Source organism: Camelus ferus, chromosome 12 (genome assembly GCF_009834535.1).
Source record: "Camelus ferus isolate YT-003-E chromosome 12, BCGSAC_Cfer_1.0, whole genome shotgun sequence".
Classification (NCBI taxonomy): Eukaryota; Metazoa; Chordata; class Mammalia; order Artiodactyla; family Camelidae; genus Camelus; species Camelus ferus.
Window position 1 is genome coordinate 16,163,999 of NC_045707.1, and position 21,405 is coordinate 16,185,403.

Sequence of the window (21,405 nt, forward strand, 5' to 3'; positions counted from 1 at the left end):
AAAGTCCTAGCTAGAGAAATAAGGCAAATAAAGAAATAAAAGGCATCAGAACTAGAAAGGAAGAAGTAAAATAGTTTCTGTTTTCAGGCAATATGATTTTATATATAGAAAGTACCAAAAACTCAAACAAAAAACTATTAGAACTAATCAATGAATTTAGTTACAGGATACAAAATTAACATATAAAAATCAGGAGCATTTCTATATACTAACAATGAATTCTCTGAAAAAGAAATAAAGGAATTAATTCCATTTACAATACCATGAAAAACAAAATACTTAGGAATATTTAACCAAGTTAGTGAAAGATCTCTACTTTGAAAACTACAAGACATTGATAAAAGACATCGAAGAAGATACAAGCAAATGGAAAGGTATGTGCATGGACTGGAAGAATAAATACTGTGCAACTGCCACTACTACCAAAACCATCGACAGATTCAGTGCAACCCCTATCAAGATTCTAACAGCATTTTTAACAGTAATAGACAAAACACTAAAACTGATATGAAACCACAAAGGACCCTGAATAGCCAGAGAAATCCTGAGAAAACAACAACAAAAAACAGGTATCACAGTTCCTGATTTCAAGCTATGCTATAAAACTATAGTAATTAAAATAGTATGATACTGGCATAAAAACCAATAAACCAATGGAACAGAACTGAGAGCCCAGAAAATAACCCCAAGCATATCCAGTCAAGTAATAATTGACAAGGGAGCCAAGCATAATCAATAGAGAAAAGTCTCTTCAATAAATGCTGCTGGGAATATTAGATATTCACATGAAAAGAATGAAACTTGACCCCTATCTTACACCATTAACAAAAATTAACTCAAAATAGATTAATGACTTAAATGTAAGACCTGAAACTATAAAACTCTTAGGAAAAAAACAAAGGAAAAAATCTCCTTGACATGGATCTTGATAATGATTTTTTGGAAATCACACCTAAAGCACAAGCAACAAAATGAAAAATAAACAAGTGGGACTACATCAAACTAAAAAACTGCAAAGAAGGAACCATGAGTGACCAGAGGCAGGCTGTGGGGGAGGGGATATTGGAGGAAGGTGGTCAAAAGGTACAAACTTCCATTACAAGATAAATAAGACTAGGGGCATAATGTACAATAGGATTACTATAGTTAACATTGCTGTATGACATATGGAAAAGTTAAGAGAGTAGACCCTAAGAGTTATCATCACAAGGAGAAATTTTCTTTCCTTTTTACTGTATCTATATGAGATGACAAATGTTAATGAAACCTACTGTGATAATCATTTCACAATATATGTAAATTAAACCAACATGCAGTACACCTAAACCTATACCATGATGTATGCCAATTATTTCTTAATAAAACTGGAAACAATTTTAATTTCAAAAAAGATAAACTGGATGTTTGGGAAAGGAAAGAAATATCTTTATTTCAAAGTAGCTCAAAGCAGTGATTTCTTTTTAAACAAAATAGAACTAGGACTTTAAAAAACTTTTTACAAACTTTTTAGAGGTTACCTAGCCCACTTTTAAGATGGCTAAATTCTTCTATTTCCTTGGGATAAAGTCTAGGAATTAGAACTGCAGTATCAAATACAATGCAACTTTCATAAGCTATGGATACATGATGCCAAAGTGCCCATCTATTGCCCATCTATCATATTCTCAATGAATAATAGTGCCTTTTGTCCTCTGGCTCTTGTCTGTACTGATCATTATCATCAAATACACACACACACACTCATACATAAACTGTGTCAATTTGGAGGATGAAAGGAATTTCAGAGTTTGTAAACTAGAGTAACAAGTAAAAATATACTTTACTTTAAAATATAAAGTAAAAAGTTCCTTCTTCCCAATCCAATTTCAGATGCATACTTATTAACCACTTGGGGTTTTAACTGTTGATTTTTGACCTACAGAAGGTTTCTGGTTTGGTTTGGGTTTTGCTTGTTTTTGTTTGTTTGTTTTTTAAGACAGTCAAGATCCATTAGCTGCTGCTTTTGTATTTAGTGTCATGCTTTATAAAGTCTCACAGAGATACAGTCTAGTGGAATATATGAAGTCCTTTTTCATGTCAATGTTTCGTGTTTTCTTTCTATATTTTCTTTCTGGTTTAAACTTCTCATCATAATTTAATGCCCAAATGTTTCATTCTAAAAGTTTAACAACTTACAAAAGTAGGGGGAATAGTTTAGTGAATTCCCATATACATATTATCCAGCTTCAGGTTATCAACTCATTCCTAATCTTGTTTCTTCTTTATCCCCACCAACTCCTCCAATTACTTTCGAGGAAATCTCAAACATACTGCTTTATGTATTCCTAAAATATAGGAAGTCTTTATTGAAAAGATTTGTGCCTTTAAATATTTAATCAATTTCAGTTTATTTTAGTATTTAGTGTTTTTCAGGGATTTAATTTATTCCACTTTTAAAAAAATTTTATTTATTATTGTATTATTACTTGCGGGGGGGCAGGAGGGAGGTAATTAGGTTTTTTTATTTTTAGAGGAGGTACTGGGGATTAAACCCAGAACCTCTTGTGTGCTAAGCATGCGCTCTACCACTTGAGCTAGACCCTCTCCTATTCCACTTTTCTAACTAGTTTGTTGGTTAGCTAGTTGTCCCAATCAGTACCATTTACTGAATAATTCATCCATTTGTCCACTGGTAAGAAGTCCTACCATATATTAAAGTCTCATGTATTTGAATCATACATTAAATTCTCATGTACTTGAACTTGTCTGGGACTTTCTGTCCCCCTGATCTTTTTATCCTTTCCTACAAAAATTTAGGTTTTTACTTGATATGACTTTATCACATGAAAGTAAGATTAAATTTTTTATTAATCTGAGAAAAATAAAAACTAGCGGGAAATTCAGAATATTTACTTAGTTCAATAAGCATGTTTATATAATAAGGACATTTACTTTCTTTCAGAGAGCCTGTAATGTGGAGAGTTGTGGTTGGAACTAATAAGGTAGACGGGACTCAGCCAACCACCAAGAAGATGAAAGTTAAAGCGATCATCATCCATCCAGAATTTGACGTGGACTCTTACGTAAATGATATTGCGCTTTTTCATTTAAAAAAAGCAGTGAGGTATAATGATTATATTCAGCCTATTTGTCTACCTTTTGGTGTTTTCCAAAAACTGAACCGAAAAACAAAGTGTTTTATAACTGGCTGGGGAAGAACAAAAGAAGAAGGTAATTATAATCTGAATTTTATTAATACAGGTTTTCCTGATTACTGGCATGGTGTGAACCCTTTTGTATACATCTTTATCTCTTTCTAACATGAGTTTGAGCAGCGGGTCTTTATAAACCAGTGGAAAGGAAGTGCCTTTTTATGTTTCCTGTATTTTTTTCTTCCTCATGGGGGAGAGAAAATTATCTTCCAAACCAGAGACTTTTCTTTTGTTATACATGCCGAAATACTTGAACTGTTAGACATTCTCAGAGAGAATGATGGTTCCAACTGTTTTGGAGTCGCTGAGACTCATAGGTGATGGAGCAAACTCCGGAGCAGATTTGCTTCTCTTAAGTAATAAGCTCCTGGTTGTAAGGAATCAAATTTAGTGTCCTTTTTATTTAGTGTCCTGTTTAGCATCAAACAGGCTGATTGCCATGTATTTTCTTTAGTATACAAAGGGACACTAATCATTGACTGAACTAATGGGAGGAATAAAAAAATGCAGAAAACAGTCTCTGCCTTTGGTAATAACAATAGCTACCATTTGGGAGCATTTACCATGTTTTAGTTCCTGTTCTAAATACATTACTTTCTTTTATCTTATCCTGCCAATATTCCTGTTAGGGAGTTAATGCTATTATGCCCATTTAACATATCACGAATTATGGATCTTAGAGGTTGAGAAACTGGGACTCAACCCCAAGTTTTTTATTCTAAAGCCTGAGTATTTTAGTACTACATTAAGTACTACCTACTATATGAGATCAAGTGCTGAGACTTTTTTTTCCCCTATTCCCCACCAAATCTAGCCATTTAAACATTTGTGGATTATTTAGATAGGATAAAATAAATGTGTGAAAGGCCTAAGAATTATTATTTTTCTTTTTTTCCTCTGTGAATCCTTTCTAAGGAAGATAAGGAAAGCGACATGGTATAAGAAAAAGAGCACGGGCTTTAGAATCACAGACCTAAGTCTCAGTCTCAGCCTGGCCACATACTAGCGGAATTACCACGGGCAAGTTATGGCATCTTTAGTAATGGTTAGCACAACAATGACAGGAGCAATTACCATTTATTCAGGACTGGGTACTAAATAAAATGCTAAACATTTTTAATGTATTTCTCATTTAATGCACCATGAAAAATATTATAATGTGGATGAATACACAGAGGTTTAAAGAGATCAAATAAATTGCCCAAAGTTACACAGCTAACTAAGTGAGAAGTTAAAATTCAAGCCCAGGCTGGCCTGCCTCAAAACTCATGGGTTTCCATTACATTCTGTCATCTCTCACCATGTCAAACATTTTCATGATCTGTAAGACCAGAGTAACAATACCTGTCAGTGAGCTTTTTTGAGGATTATATTGGCTCTCCAGCAACATGGCAGGTCACATGCACACACCAACCTTCCCACTGGAAATTATTAAAGAGGGAAAATACACAGGTCAAGGACTGAGTGTGAAGGTGGGAACTTAGATCCTAGAGCACCAAAGCTGGCTTCCATCCTGAGGGTATGTGTCAAATTGGTAACACTGTATATTGATTTCTGTGATCTCACGGGTCCTGAGAGGGTTGAAGAATAAATCCTGCCTGAGTGTGTGTGCGGAGACTCCCATAAAGCTGAAGCCCCAGGGCTGTACTGTAAAAATGAGTCAGACTCATAACCCAGCATTTAGTTCATACATACACAGTTCACTTCATATATGATGACAGATTGAAAGTAAAAGGATGAGAAAAAACATACCGTGGCAACATTAATCAAAAGAAACATGGAATGAAAAAAAAAAAAGGAAAAGAAAGCAGGATTGGCTACATTAATATCAGATAAATGTAAGACCAAACAAAATTACCAGGGACAGTGAAGAACATAACATAATGCCAAGGAGACACAGCAATCCTGAACGTATATGCACCGAACATCAGAGATACAGTATCCTAAACATACATGTGAACATATATTTACTGTATGACCCAGCGATCACACTCCTTGGCATTTATCAGAGAAGTGAAAACATAAGTCCACACAAAAACCTGTTCACAAATGTTCATAAAAATTTTATTTGTAATATCCCCAAACTGGAAAAAACCTAAATATCCTTCAATTGGTGATGATTAAGTAAATAGTAGCATATCCTTAATATGGAACACTGCTAAACAGTTAAAAGGAATTAGCTATTGATAACACACAGCAACTTAGATAGGGTCACAAGGGCATTATGCTTACTGAAAAGAAGCAATATTCAAAAGGTAACATACTGTGTGATTCCATTTATGCAACATTCAAAAAAGGGCAAAATTATAGAGATGGAGAACAGATTTCTGGGTACTAGGGGTAAGAAGTTTAGATACCATGCAGATCTTGATGATGGAATAGTTCTGTATCTTGATTGTGGTGGTAATTACATGAATCTACATTTACCATAAAATGGTGTAGAACCACACACACACATTGTACCAGTGTTTACTCTTGGTTTTGATATTGTACTTCAGTCACATAGATGTAACCATTGTAGGAAACTGGGTAAAGAGTGCACTGAACTTCACTGTACTACCTTTGCAACTTCTTATAACTATTTCAGAATAAAAAGGTTTTTTTAAAAAATGAACCAAATATAACAAAAGCATCCTCAACCCCTATCCCACCCCCAGGATTGCTAGGAAAACTATTTAATGGAAGACAGAAAAGATACAAAATTTCCCAGAAAATATGTATGCATTCATATGCATTTGCTGCTCCAAAATCAGTCTGAGTAGACTAGAAAGCTTCAAGCTTAGTATTTAAATAGTTCCTAGACTGTTAATGTCTCTACATGCCTGAGAAAAAACAAATGCCAATAATCTGAGTAGAAACCTAATTTGATCTAAAACCTCAAAGAACTTCACCAGATAAAGTCTGAATGAAAATGAATATAACTTTTAAAAATTATTACACACCAAAGGAAACAAAGCATTTATGAGTGAGAGTCAGCAGAAACAACAGGCATCAGAATAAGATCTGTAAAGATTTCAGATACTAGAATCATCAGATATTTTTAAAAATTTTAATATATTACAAAAATAAAAGATATGCTTGAAAATATGAATAAAAAGGTGATATGAAAAAGAACCAAATAACTGTGACAATTAAAAAAAATATAATAGAAATAAATTCAGTGGGCTAAAGTAGTACCAAGTAACACATAGGAACCCCAGATTAAAATCAACCGAACATCAGCTCACAATCAAAGATCACTAAACACATAAAGAAACAAAACATAATAATGAAAGTCAATAGAAATAAAACAACAGATTAAACCCCCAAGGATCTCAGATACTAATATTTTAGGTATAAAATATAAAATAAGTGTATGTGAATTATTTACAGAAATAAAAAGGAATTAAAAATGAGCAACAGACAACTTAGAATGACCAGGAAGATTTTAAAACGAACCAAATAGAACCTTTAAAAATGAAAAATGTAATTGCTAAAGTGTAAAACTCAATGGATGAAATATCATATTAGACTCTGGTGAAGAGGAAATTTGTGAACCAGAGATATATCTGAAGAACTGCCTAGACTGTGGCACAGAGAAAATATCATAGAAAGTAAAGTATAAAAAGGACAGAATGAGAGGGTCAAACATACACTAATGAGAGCACTATAATGCCATTTGCAGCAATACAGGGTAGACTTACAGGGCATTATGCTAAGTAAAATAAGTCAGACAGAGAAAGACAAATACTGTATGATACCACTTGCACGTCGAATCTAAAAAATACACCTGGTGAATATAACAAAAAAGCAGCAGACTCACAGGTATAGAGAACAAACTAGTGGTTACCAGTGGGGAGAGAGAAAGGGGAGGGGCAACACAGGGATGAGGGACGAAGAGGTACAAATTATTAGGTATAAAATAAGCTACAGGATATATTGTATGACATCGGGAATATAGGCTGTATTTTATAATAATTATAAATGGAGTATAACCTTTAAAAAATAAAAAAATGGCAGTCTATTGGAATAAAAAAAAAGAATAAGAGTGAACAAAAACTGTTTACTACCAATAATCTATCAACAAAGGAAACAAAAAATATGTCTGAAATAAAATGATGCCAAAAGGGAGGTATGGGATATAAGAAGTGAGCAAAGACATAGGTAAAATTATAGGTAAATGTAAATAAACATCATCTACATAAAATAGTAGTTCTCAGCTGAGGGCACTTTTGCCCCAGGGAACATCTGGGAACATCTGTAGAAAATTCTGGTCTTACTGGTGGGCAGCAGGTAAGCATGCTAATGGCTTCCTTGTGGGCAGCAGCCAGGGATGCTGCTCATCATCCTTCAGTGCCCAGGCTGGTCCTCCCACCCTCCACAACAAAGAGTCATCTGTCAATAGTGCCATGGCTGAGATACCTTGGAATACAATAAAAATAAAGCATATTTTTGGTAGTAAAAAAGATACTTAAATACTTGGAAAAAGGCATGTATTTCAGAATGAGTAATCAGAATTAAAGTGGTATCTGGTCCTTGTATAACTCAGAAGTGTTAAGATACTGATTAACATTACAGTTAAGCATGAATGGTCAAATTTCAATAATAGAAATAAAAGATACAGTTTGAAAACCAGTAGAAAGAAACAAAATGAAATAAGAAAATAAAGACGGGGGGTTGGATATAGCTCAGTCATAGAATGCATGCTTAGCATGCCCAAAGTCCTGAGTTCAATCCCTAATACTGCCATTAAAAAAAAAAATACAAATAAAATCTCAATAAAAAAAACAAGAAAGTAGAAATAAGCATTAAAAAAGTGAGAAAAATATAAAGTACAATATAAGACATTAGAAACAAGCCCAAATACTTTCAAAATCACAATAAATGTTAATGGACCAAATCGCAATTAAAAGAAAGATAATAAAATTAATTAAAAGAAAGATAATCCGATTAGGGAACAGAAAATCTAGCTTTAGCAAGAGATACTTAAAATGTAAGGATATGGAAGGACTGAAGTAAAACAACAGGAAAGAAATATACTAAGCAAATTCTAATTAAAAGAAAGCTGATATCACTATGCAAATAGCAGGCAAAATAGACTTTCAGATAAAAGAATAATTAGGGACGAAGAGAATCATTATATATTTAGAAAGATTCAACTCACCAGGAAGATAGAACAATTCTAGACTTGTGAGGCTAATAAATCTGATCCAGATAATGTTAAAAGATACTTTAAAAGATAAAATTGTATGGCAAACAAATATGATAGTAGAGAATTTTAATATAAGTTTTTTATTAAGCAGATGAAAAATCAGTAAGGATTTAGAATGTTTTAATTAGCAAGCTTGATTTAATAGCTAAATCAGAAAATTCTGCACCCCAAAATCATAGAATTTCATCTTTTTAAGCACAGGTGGAATCTTCATAAAAATCAACCACTAACTAGGCCATAAAACAAATCTCCAAGTTCAAAGGACAGGTAACGTACAGACTATATACTCTGATTACAACCAATTTAGAAACAATAAGAGAAATTTTGGCTATGATAACATAAGGAGGTTGGCAGATCCTCTTCCCCCAACATAAGTATAAACTGGACAAAATTGTCAAAAGCAACCACTTCAGAGCTCTAAAAATCAACCAAAACACACAACAAATTGAGGAGTATTTGTTCATTAGAAACAGCTAGAAAGTTGGGTAAAAAGAGGAATTTGTAGTTGTCTTGCTTGTGGCTGCTCCTAATTCCCCTCTTAGATCAGTCAGTGCAATAGTTTTACCAGGATCATGAGGAAAGAGGATCTTGCTACCAGAGGAGACGGACTTGATTTGGAGCAGCAGTTGAAAATCCAGGCCAGCAGCACTGTTAATAAAAGCAATGATTCAGCCAGAGATGAGTAGGGGAACCCACAGCTCTGTTGGCCTGGGACTGTGACCCAAGATGGAGCCAGGAGTGGAACAGTAAGAAATTTAACAGGAAGAACTGGAAAATGAGAGAGCTATAGCATGGCTAGGTAAGCTCTCCAAACATCCTTGGCTTACTGGGAAACTGTACATGTATACATGTGTGGGAAAAATCTGAATGAGCACAGCATAAAGTGAAAACTGAAAATTAAAAAATGCACTCCCCAACCCACAGACAGATCCATCAGCCCAGGATGAAAGTGCAGATCATTAACTGACCACTAAGCTATGCAGACACATAGGCCAGCTCTATGAAGCCAGGTTAAAAGGTAAAAATCCAAATTTAAAAACTGAAGGGAGGATATAGCCTAAGTGGTAGAGTGCATGCTTAGCATGCATAAGGTACTGGGGTTCAATCCCCAGTACCCTCTCTAAAAATAAATAAACCTAGTTACCTCCCCCCAAAAAATAAAAAAAAAAGAAAAAAAGAAAAGAAAAGAATTTAAAAACTGAGCAGAGATATCAACAGTCATACAACGTGGGGACACAGATTCCACAATTTAAGTCCAGGCAAGTTATTTTAAAAATCACAGCAAAAACATTGTTGAGAAGGGAATCAAAACCCAGAGTTGTTACAATATATTAATCTAAACTGTCCAATTTTCAACAAAAATATTGTAAGACATGCCCAAAAAACACAAAACAAAACAGGGAAGCGTGACCTATACTCAGGTGAAAAAAGTAGTCAACAGAAACCGACTGAACAGGCTCACATGTTGAATACAGCAGACAAAGACTTTCAAAGAGCTTTTTAAATATGTTCAATAAATTAAATGACACGACTGTTCAAATAATTAAAAGTGTGATGATAATGACTTATCAAATAGGGAATATCTATGCAGAAGTAAACAATTTTTAAAAGAACTAAATGGAAATTCTAGAGATTTGAGATGGGACAAGAATGAATCAGTGCACTTAACTACAGCAACAGAAATAATCAAATCTAAAGAAAATAGAGAAAAAATGTTGAAGAAAAATGAACACACACTTAGAGACCTGTGGCGCAACATCAAGTGTACCAACATATATATAATGGGACTTCTGGAAGGGGAGGAGAGAGAAAATGGGGAAGAAAAAATATTTGAAGAAAATATGGCCCCAAACTGCCTAAATTTCATGAAAAATCTTAATTTATAAAAGAAGCTCAACCCCAAGTAAGATTTTAAAAAGAGATCCACACCTAGACTCGTTGCATTAAAAGATGTGCAAGACCTGTATGCCAAAAGCTACAAAACATTACATAGAGAAATTAAAGAAGAACTAATAAATGGAAAGACATTCCACATTCATGGATTGGAAGACTTGATGTTAATACGGCATTTCGTCCCAGATTGACCTATATACTCAATGCAATCACTATCAAAATCCCAGTAAGATTTTTTGTACAAATTGACAAGTTGATCCTAATGTGTATACGGAAAAGCAAAGGACCTAGAATAGCCACAAGTTTTTGAAGAACAAAGCTGAAGGAGTTACTCTACCTAACTTCAAAATATACTAAAAATCTATACAGTATATGATATTGGTTTGTTTACTTTAAAGATAAAGATAGCCTAGAAATCAATGGAACACAACAGACAGTCCAAAAAAACCCCCAAATTTTATAACTGATTTATTTATACAAAATTTCTAGAAAAGGCAAACCCATAGGGATAGAAATCTTATCAGTCATTCCCTGAGTGTTGGACTAGAGATGAGAATTGACTACAAATGGGCGTGAGAGGATTCTGTGGAGTGAAGGAGTATTCTAAAACTGGACCTGGGGCTGGTATAAATTTACCAAAAATCACTGAACTGCATGCTTACAATGTATGAATTTTATGTTAGGTAAACTAAACATCAGTAAAGCTTTTTAAAAGATGACAAAAGATATTTTTTAAATATGCATTTGGAAAATTCAAAATATACTACTAAATATCTCATATGTTAAAGAGGAAATCATAATAATTTAAAATCTTTAGAACTGAATAATAATCTAGATACTACATAGCAAAACTTGAGTGCGGCAACTAAGATACTGCATAAAGAGAGATTTAAAATTTTAAATATGTATACTTTTAGGTTCAACCATATGGAAGAGCAAATATTTGACCTAGTAGATAAGAAAGGCTGAATGTTATGCATTAAATGTCCACGTTTATAAAGGTTAAAAGAATATTACATGACCCATAAAAAGCAGGAGAATAGAAATAAAGATAAGTACAGCAATTAACGAACAGAAAATAAAGTCATAAAAAAGAGGACCAACAAAGCCAAAATCTAAACCTTTGAAAAAACAACCAACCCCTGGTAAGACTGATGAAAAGAGAGAAGGCACAAGTATAAATAATATTATGAATTAAAAGATAATACTTTAAATAATTGTATGCTCTAAATTTTAATACTTAGACAAAATGGATAAATCCCTAGAAAATGCTGCTAACCCAAAATGACTAAATAAGAATAGTCCTATAACGAGTAAAAGAACTGAATCAGTAATTAAATTTTTTTTTTCAAATATAAAACACCAGAACTCAGAACAAGTGAGTCCCACCATAATCACCTGTGACAGATTATTTAAATCTTATAAATACCTCCAAAGAATCCAAAGAGAGAGAACATGCCCCAGCTCAGTGTACAAGGACAGTAATCATCTTGATGCCCAGCTAGGTTAAGTATAGGACAAGAGAGGCCAACATCATAAATGCAGACATTCCAAACAAATTATTAGCACACTGAATCTACAAGAATAATATAAACAGAAATCAACATAACCAAGATGAGTTTATCTAAGGAATTCAAGGTGGTTTAATACTAGAAGTTTCTTAATGTAATTCACCATATTAACTGATTAAAGGATAAAAAAACATGATTATCTCAACAGGTGCTGGAGAAGCACTGTTAAAAACTCATAACCACCTAGACATAGACGGGAACTTCCTTAACCTGATAAAGGTTATCTACCTTTACAGCAAACATCATTGCTATAGAAAAACACTTCCTTTAAAATCAAGAATGATTTCCCACTTCCATCATCACTTTTATTCCCTCTTGTTGTAGAGCTTCTAGCAAGTGCAGCAACACTAGTAAAAGGTGTAGAAGACATGTGACTTAGAAGGGTAATGAAACATTATTCACAGATAATGTGATTATATTAAAGAGAATCTATAATCTACTGGAATTGAGTCTAGTTAATTGGCCAGATCTAAAACCAATAATATACCCAAATCTACTTCATTTCTACACAGTATCAACAGTTAGAAAATATAATTTTAAAAGTTAACAGATGTCACACCCATAAGGATGACTTATCAAAAAGTCAGACAAGTGTTGACAAGTATGTGAAGAAATTAGAACCCTCATACATTGTTGTGGGAATATAAAATGGTGCAGCTGCTTTGAAATAGTTTGGCAGTTTTTCAAAAATTCAAACACAGAGTTACCAAATGACTCAGCAATTCCACTCCTAGGTAGATAACCAAGAGAAATGAAAACATCTGTCCACACAAAACCTGTATTTGAATGTTCATAGCAGCATTATTCATAATAGCAAAAAAATGAAAACAATCTAAATGTCCATCAGCTGAGGAATAGATAAAATGTGGTACAGTCATACAATGGAATATCATCCACCCATAAAAAGGAATGAAGCACTGATACCTACTACAACCTTACGCTAAGTAAAATAAGCCAGAAACAAAAGCCCACGTATAAAAGAATGTCCCTGTTCTTAAGAACTACACACTGAAGTATTTAAGAGTACAAAGGCACAATGTCAGCCATTCACTCTTGGATGATTCAGAAAAATTTACACACATGCACACACACAGTACAACTGGTAACGCAGCATGACAAAAAGTAAGCTCCTGGTGAGTCTGAGTAAAGGGTATTTGACAATTCTTGGTAACCAAAGTTAATGGAAGTTAACATTTACCGTAATACCAAAATGATTAAATAGCTAAAAATAAATCTAGCAAAAGATTGCAGGCCTTTGATGGAAAAAAATTCCTAAAACATTTCTAAAAGGCATTAAAGAATACCTAAGTAAACAGACAGACTGGTAAACTTTATGCCTGAATAGGATGACTCAATACATGAAAAATGTCAATTGTTTCTGAAAAACTGAGGGAAAAAAAAAACAGGTAATGAAAAACCCTTACGTGAGTTTTGAGACAATTAAAAAGCTCATTCTAAATGACACAAGATTAGCCAAGACACTCCTATGGATGAAAACTATGCTGGAGAAGTTGCCATCCAGAAATCAAGGTTTATCCTAAAACCATGGTAATTTAGTCAGTGTTACATCTGTGCAAGAATATTCTAAGTGACCAGCAGAACAGACTAGAAAACCCAGACGTCTACTTCTGGGCTCTCTCTTCCTATTCACTTGGAAAATCTCTGGTTACTTTGAATTATCCCACACCAACATCCCACTGGTATTGGTAGCATCAGTATCCTTCATAAACTGGGTGGCAGAGTCACGGGGGTTCTCTTCTCACTATTACAGTCTATAACTTACATGTGTCATATATTCTTTTATATACAGCCAGTGCTACCTTAATTATTTTAAAATAAAGGGCAGAAATGTGGCTGACCTTTAGGAAGCCTCAGTGCAGGAATGTGAATGCCATCAGGACATACTTTATTTTCAGTTCCTATTCCTGTTCTCTCTGTATGTTGATTTTATTTTCTCAGCATGCCTGTCCTCATAGGGCTGGAACTATGGCTACAGGCTGCTTTGAACTTATAGCTAAACAGTCATGTGACTGGGGTGAAAAAGGTTCTTCTCTGGCAGCTCCAGTTTTAAAATGCTGGATAAGTATTCCAATTGGCTAGACTTCTTCCAAATATATTCACCTTTAGACCATTCGGTGCAACCAGGAGAATGGAATTCTGTCAACGGAACAGTTGGGTCATTTGCCCACCTGCATCCAGCCAAGGGGAGAATGTCTATTACTTGAAAAGTTGGAGAAGGATGTGGGGCACACAAATAGTTGGTTATCACATGTGATAACTGTAACTCTGAAGCAGGTTGATTGGACCAGATGCTGCTGTTACAGTGGCTTTTCCATGGATAAATCTTACAATAATCTGTCCTTTAATGGTTCCTGAAGTGTTATTTTGCAGTTTCCTATCTTTCTTACAGCAAAGAACCACTTCATGTTCAGGAATTAGCAGAGAAGTTAGGGAAGTACATGAATTAAAAATCTGTTCTATTTTCATGTTCAACATTCTTCAAGGCTTAGCATCATTAGAAAATTTAATAAAAATTATTCACAATTCACAACTTAACATGGCCTCAGCATTTACCTCTTTAGCCCTTGACAATTTTTATATAGCTCTATTTTGTAAAAGCCATAGATCCTTTTGTGAGACCTTCAAGAAATACAGAAAAGCAAAGATAACAAAAATAACCTGAAATTCCTACCATCTAGAGATAACTGTCATTAACATTTGGTTAACTTTCTTCTGCAATCTTTCTAGGCATATATATACATGCATACACACACAATTTTAGATAATTGTTCAGTCACTTTGGAAAGAAAAACTATTCAACACGAGCATTTTATATTTCTGTCAAAATGTCTGCTCTCCAAAATAATTTACTGGTATTTTTTTGTTAATAGGTAATATTACCAAAAAATTACAGGAAGCAGAAGTGCATTATATTTCTCGAAATTTCTGTAATTCCGAGAAGAGTTATGGGGGAATAATTCCTAACACTTCGTTTTGTGCAGGTGATGAAGATGGAGTTTTTGACACTTGCAGGGTAAGACCAAATAATTTGCCTTAGAAATATTTTCTAAAGACAGAAGTGAACTTAAACAAGTCCTTTGATCACTTTCTAGTGAAGTCTTAATTCTCAAATCTATAAGTACTAACTTATTTTTTTCCTTTTTAACTATTTCAGTAATCCAAATTGTCTTGCTTACCTGATTCCTTGGTTTCCTAGTCATGGTTAACCAAATTTTGCCTTGAATCTTTCATTCTTTTTTTTTTCATTACTACTTTTATTGAGATATAATTTACATATGTACAATTCACCCATTTAAAGTGTACTCAGTGGGGTTTTAGTATATTTACAGAGAAGTGCAACCATCACCATAATCTAATTTTAGGACACTTTGGTCACCCCCCCAAAAAAAACCTCTCTACTGATTAGGAGTTACTCCCCATTCTCCTCTCACCCACCCAAGCCCTAACCTCTAGAAATTTGCCTATTCTGGAAATTTCATATGAATGGAATCATTCAGCACTGTAGGTCTTCTGTGTCTGGCTTCTTTCACTTAGCATGTTTCCAAGGTTCATCCCCATTTAGCATGCATTAATACTTTGTTCATTTTACTCCAAATAATACAATTTTGTATGGATATACTACATTTTAATTCTGAGAAGAGTTTTTTATTCATCCATTTTACTCGTCCATTCATTAGTTGATGGACATTTAAGCTATTTCTACCTTTTGGGTACTATGAATAATGTTGCTATAAACATTTGTGTATATGTTTTTATGTGTAGGTATGTTTTTCTTTCTCTTGGAAATTCTACCTAGGTGTGGAATTACTGAGTCAATGTTTAGCATTTTGAAGAATTACCAAACTCTATTCTACAGTGGCTGCACCATTTTACATTCTCATCCAGCAATGTATGAGAGTTTCAGTCTCTCCACAACCTTGTCAGCACTTGTTATTGTCTGTCTTTTTCAAATTGAAATATAGTTGATTTACAATACTGTGTTAGTTTCAGTTGTACAGCAAAATGATTCAGTTATATATAGAGAGAGAGATTATTTTCTACTATAGGTCATTATAAGATATTAAATATAGTTTCCTGTGCTATACAGTAAATCCTTGCTGCTTACCTATTTTATGTATAGTTGTTTGTATCTGTTAATCCCATACTCCTAATTTATCCTTCCCCCACTCCCTTTCCCCTTTGGTAACCACAGTTTGTCTTCTATGTCTGTGAGTCTGTTTCTGTTTTATATGTAGATTGATTTGTATTATTTTTTAGATTCCACACATAAGTGATACATAATATTTCTCTTTCTCTGTCTGACCTACTTCACTTGGTGTAATATCCTCTAGGTCCATCCATGTTGCTGCTGCAAATGGCAGTATTTCATTTTTTAATGGCTGAGTAATATTCCATAGTATATGTACACCACATCTTCTTAAACCCATCATCTGTTGAAGGACACTTGGGTTGTTTCCATATTTTGGCTATTGTAAAGACTGAACATCGGGGGTGCATGTATCTTTTCAAGCTAGAGTTTTGATTACAGCCATCCTTGTGGGTGTGAAATGGTATCTCATTGTGGTTTTAATTTGCATTTACCTAATGACCAATGATGCTGATGCTGCATGAGCTTATTAGTCATTTGTATATCTTCTTTGAAGAAATGTCTATTCAGAGCCTTTGCCCATTTTTATTTTGAGTTATTTATCTTTTTATTCTTGAGTCATAAACATTCTTTATATATTCTGGATACAAGTCCCTTACCAGATCTATGGTTAGTAAATATTTTCTCCCATTCTGTGGACTGTCTTTTCACTTTCCTGATGTTACCATTTGTAGCACAAGCCCTTGGGTTTTTTTATTAAGTTGAATTTATGGTTTTTGTTTTTGTTGTTGGTTTTTTTTTGGGTTTTTGTTTTTTTTTTTTTGCCTCTTGTGCTGTTGGAATCTTTATTCCTCTTTTCTTCACTACTTCTAAATTTACCAGCACATCAGTCCCAAAGAGTGTCCCATGCTTTGATCTTTTCCTACTCATTCTGATTTCTACAATCCAGGGTTTATCTTTCCTGTGTCCTTTTCCTTAAAAATCTTGCTGAGTAAAAGAATCCAAACTAACTGAATTATATTCATAAGTGAAACATTCTCATCATCAAAAATAATTATTCAGTGTTTACCCTGTAGAGAGGATTTGAAAACACCTTCAAAACATAGTCAAACCTTTAGGCACTGAAACAGTTATCGCAGTGTCTCTCTTGTTCTGAATGATTAACAGTTCTTAGCAGTGGTGTTTCAGTACATTAACGGTCTTGTGTGTACTATGAGAGAGATTTGTATTTGTAATACTGTTGGGAGGCTTAGCACTTATTCCTGTTATCCTACACCAGCCAATGTCAACACTCAGAAAGATGCCAGCTTACTCCTCTCGTCTAGTTAGCAAACCAGACACACACCTAAAAGAATCCTTCAAATATTTTAGTTCCCACTTTCCCACACAGCAGTAAGCAACAGAAGTATTCTAATAGACAGTATTTACAGTATTTTGCATACTTCCTAAATCACTTCTCCTGAGTAATTGCACTAAAAAATTCAAACAACCTGATTTATAGTATTCTGGTTCAAAACTATACAGGTGGGAAGTTTATCCTCCAACTATATGACCCTTCTAAATACCAGGCCAGACTGCATACCTCCTGTTTGAGTTGAAACATAAAACCAAAAACCTATGGATCTTTGTAACTTGGAGGTATACTGAAAATGTATATTTATATAAATATATGTTTAATGTGATTACTTTATTCCAGCTTTACTGTTGTTTAAGGACTACTGGAAGTAACTAACATTATTTTGGAACTTTTTTAATAGGGTGATAGTGGTGGACCATTAATGTGCTACTTACCAGAACACAAACGATATTTTGTAATGGGAATTACCAGTTATGGATACGGCTGTGGTCGAAAAAATTTTCCTGGTGTCTATAGTGGGCCAGTCTTCTACCAAAAGTGGCTGACAGATCACTTCTACCAGGCAAGCAATAAAGGCATATTTGACACAAATATTCTACTTGGACAGGTCCTTGTAGCTTTAGGTTTAGCTTTAGCCTTACTAGCAACTCCATGAACAAATTCTGAAGAATCTTTATTTTGCATCGTGTACTTTTCCATGTTCTACATAATGAAAATTATTTATTTTTTTCATAAGTAATTGCCCACTATGGAGTTCTCATGTGAACATCTTTTGGAATAAAAGGATTGTGACATAACAGATATGTGATTGTAAATTTGGCACTGAATCACATGCCTCCTTGATATATCTTGATTGTTTTACTTTATAATCATAATTTTCCACTTGGAATACTTTCCTGGAGTTTGTATAAAACATTCAAATAAATATATATATACTTTATGTGTATAAATGTCAAATAGTAAAAAGTTTATAATTAAAACAAAAGCTGCTCTTTTAAGTTAGATTTTATTTTATTCAAAAATACTTGTTTGTATGATATATTATTTTTGTATGATATTTTATTTTTTGAATTATCATCTTGTTTCTGGTTCTCAAAGGATATTTGGAGCAATAAGTATCTGCTTACTAATCAAATTCTAATTAAAACTATTTAATATTAATACTTTCTTTCCTATGCTGAGAATTGTGGTGCAAATACCCCCAAATAATTTATTCTTTATTTAGAAATGTATCTGTGACCTTTTTCCCAGCATTATAACCTAGCTTCTGAACCTTATTTTCTTGAAGCCCATGCTAAAAGTCTGTATTCCTTGGGCCCTTTAAGTGAACTGTGAGGAGAGGTAACTGAAAAGCATGCTGGAAAAGGATGGATGCCAATCTGGGATTCATTTTACCATGACTAAGCTGTAATATGAATTATTAAAACAAAAGAAAAAGTTGACTGGATTAATATCTACTATTAATCAACTCACATCTCCCTTAATCTTTGGAGAACCCATGTAGGAAAGGAGAAATAATTATTTTCTCATCCCTGTTTTTCACATTCAACCAGGTAAAACCACGTATTTTTGTTGTTTTGTTTTTCTGAGCTTTAACCTCATTTCAGGATTTAACTGAAAGCAAGCATGAGTTTTCCATCAATTAATTCCCCTGGGGCTCATTACTGGTTTATCACTCAAGGGGTGGAAGACTGTGATTTTTATAGGCCTGTGAGCAACAGTGAGAGGATATTAACTGTTCTTTCTTGAAAGAGACCCTAGTTTACCCATTGACAAGTTTTATAGGGAATTAGTTGGTAATGGTTATATAAAAATCAGTATAATACATTAGTCATTTCCCATTTATTCTACCTGACTCTGAGCCAAAGGAATCTGCCTATTAGTAATACAAAGAAACTATTCTAAAATGTGTTGACAACACTGGAGGGGATAAGCATAGCTTTTCACTTCAAAGGTATATCCTAATTACTCCTTAGGTCTGCCTTTCTTTTATTTTTAATTTTGGGGGGAGGTAAGTAGGTTTATTTTTTTGTTTATTCTTAGAGGAGGTACTGGGAATTGAACCCAGGACCTCATGCATGCTAAGCATGCGCACTACCATTTGAGCTGTACCCTCCCCTCTTAGGTCTGCCTTTATAATCACACAGGACTTAGCATCTGCAACTTCTTATCTTTCTGGCCAGCTTAGTTCCCTTATTTCAGCCAACCAGAATTCAGTTATATAACATTTCTCCCCACCACAAGAGACCATTAAAGGATAGACTCTGGAATCTAAGACTGACTTTGTTTCAAATTTCATTCTGTTAATTTAGTAGTTATAAGAGTTTGGACAATTATTAATACCTACTTATGGCATTGTTGTGATGATTAAATAAGTTGATTATATGAAGTTCTTGATACCTTGAAGGTGCTCAGTAACTGGTTACTATTATTGTTTTCCCATCAGTGATTCACATGAGCCTTTTCATTGCATAGATCATTAGGTATTGGATAAATATCTTGTTACTTTCATCTGAAAAACTTACTAAGACAAAGGACTAGTTTCTACTTATACACTCAAAGGACTTGCTTCTAGTCCTACTTACATATACTGTTTTTTAACGTAAAAGAAGCAGACTCACAGATACAGAGAACAAACTAGTGGCTACCGGGTGGAAGGGGGTGGGGAGCACAATACAGGGATGGGAGGTACAAACTACTGGATATAAGAAAGGCTCAAGGATGTACTGCACAACACAAGGAATAGAGCCAATATTTTGTAGTAACTGTAAATAGAAAGCAACCTTTAAAACTGTATACAAATAATTTTTAACTTAAAAAGTATTCTATTTTTAAATTTATTTTTGTAATTCCTCAAATAGTATATCCTCATATTAACTGAGGAATTACAGAAAACAAGTATAAAGAAAATCATCCATAGCCCTTCTATGCAAAAACTAGCTACCATGAGTCCTGCCTATTTGACTCATTATAACAAGAATTTTTATAAACTCTTCTTAAGCATTATTTTACCCCAGCTATTTTGAAAATTTTCAATCCTACAGAAAAGTTGAACAGTAAGTACTATAACTGCCCACCTTTAGTCCCCAAATATTAGCATCTTGCCCTGTTTGCACACTATCTTTCTCTCTCTCCACACATGCTTTTTTTTGGTTGAACAATTTGAAAGTAAACTGCTGGAAGGACCTAGAGATTGTCATTCTAAGTGAAGTAAGGCAGACAGGGAAAGACAAATATCATATATCACTTATATGTGGAATCAAAAAAAAAAAAGATACAAATCAATGTTTTTACAAAACAAATAGTCTCACAGACAGAAAACAAACCGTGGTTACCAAAGGGGAAAGGGGGAGGAGGGAGAAATTAGGAGCTTGGAATTAACATATATAACATAGATAACCAACAAGGTCCTACTGTGTAGCATAGGGAACTATATTCAGTATCTTTTAATAACCTATAATGGAAAAGAATCTGAGAAAGAATAGATATTATATATATATATGTATAACTGAATTATGGTACTGTACACCTGAAACATTGTAAATCAACTATACTTCAATTTAAAAAAAAAAACCCTAAAAAAAATTTTTTTTAACTAAATAATTTTCCACCTCAAGAAACTAGAAAAAGAACAAATAAAACCCAAAGTTAGTAGAAGGATGGAAATAACAAAAACTAGAGTAGAAATAAATGAAATCAAGACTAAAAAGACAATAGAAAAGATCAAGGAAACTAACAGGTTGTTTTGTTTTTTTTAAGATAAACAAAATAGACAAAACTTAACCAGATTTATCAGGAAAAAGAGAGGACTCATAGATAAAACCATACATGAAAGAGGAGATTTTACAGGTGATACCACAGACATACAAAGGATTATGAGAGACTACTATGAGCAATTATATGCCAACAAATTGGTTAACCTAAGAGAAATGAATAAATTCCTAGAAACATACCACCTACCAAGATTGAATCATGAAGAAATAGGAGACCTGAACTAGTAAGGTCTACTACTAGTAAGGAGATGAAATGAGTCATCAAAAATCTCCCAATAAAGAAAGAAGACTTCACTGGTGAATTCTACCAAATATTTAAAG

At 33.7% G+C, this 21,405-nt stretch overlaps 1 protein-coding gene across 1 annotated transcript in view; it reads left to right on the forward strand.

Moving 5' to 3' along the window:
- TMPRSS12 (transmembrane serine protease 12) overlaps nt 1-18,814 on the forward strand; it is a 28,134-nt gene extending 9,320 nt beyond the window's left edge. Inside the window, exons 3-5 of the mRNA XM_032493871.1 lie at nt 2,942-3,210; nt 14,738-14,880; nt 17,712-18,814. Of these exons, the coding sequence (XP_032349762.1) occupies nt 2,942-3,210; nt 14,738-14,880; nt 17,712-17,966 (667 nt within the window). The 3' untranslated portion in view covers nt 17,967-18,814. The remainder of the gene's footprint in view (nt 1-2,941; nt 3,211-14,737; nt 14,881-17,711) is intronic.
- The last annotated feature ends 2,591 nt before the right edge of the window (nt 18,815-21,405 follow it).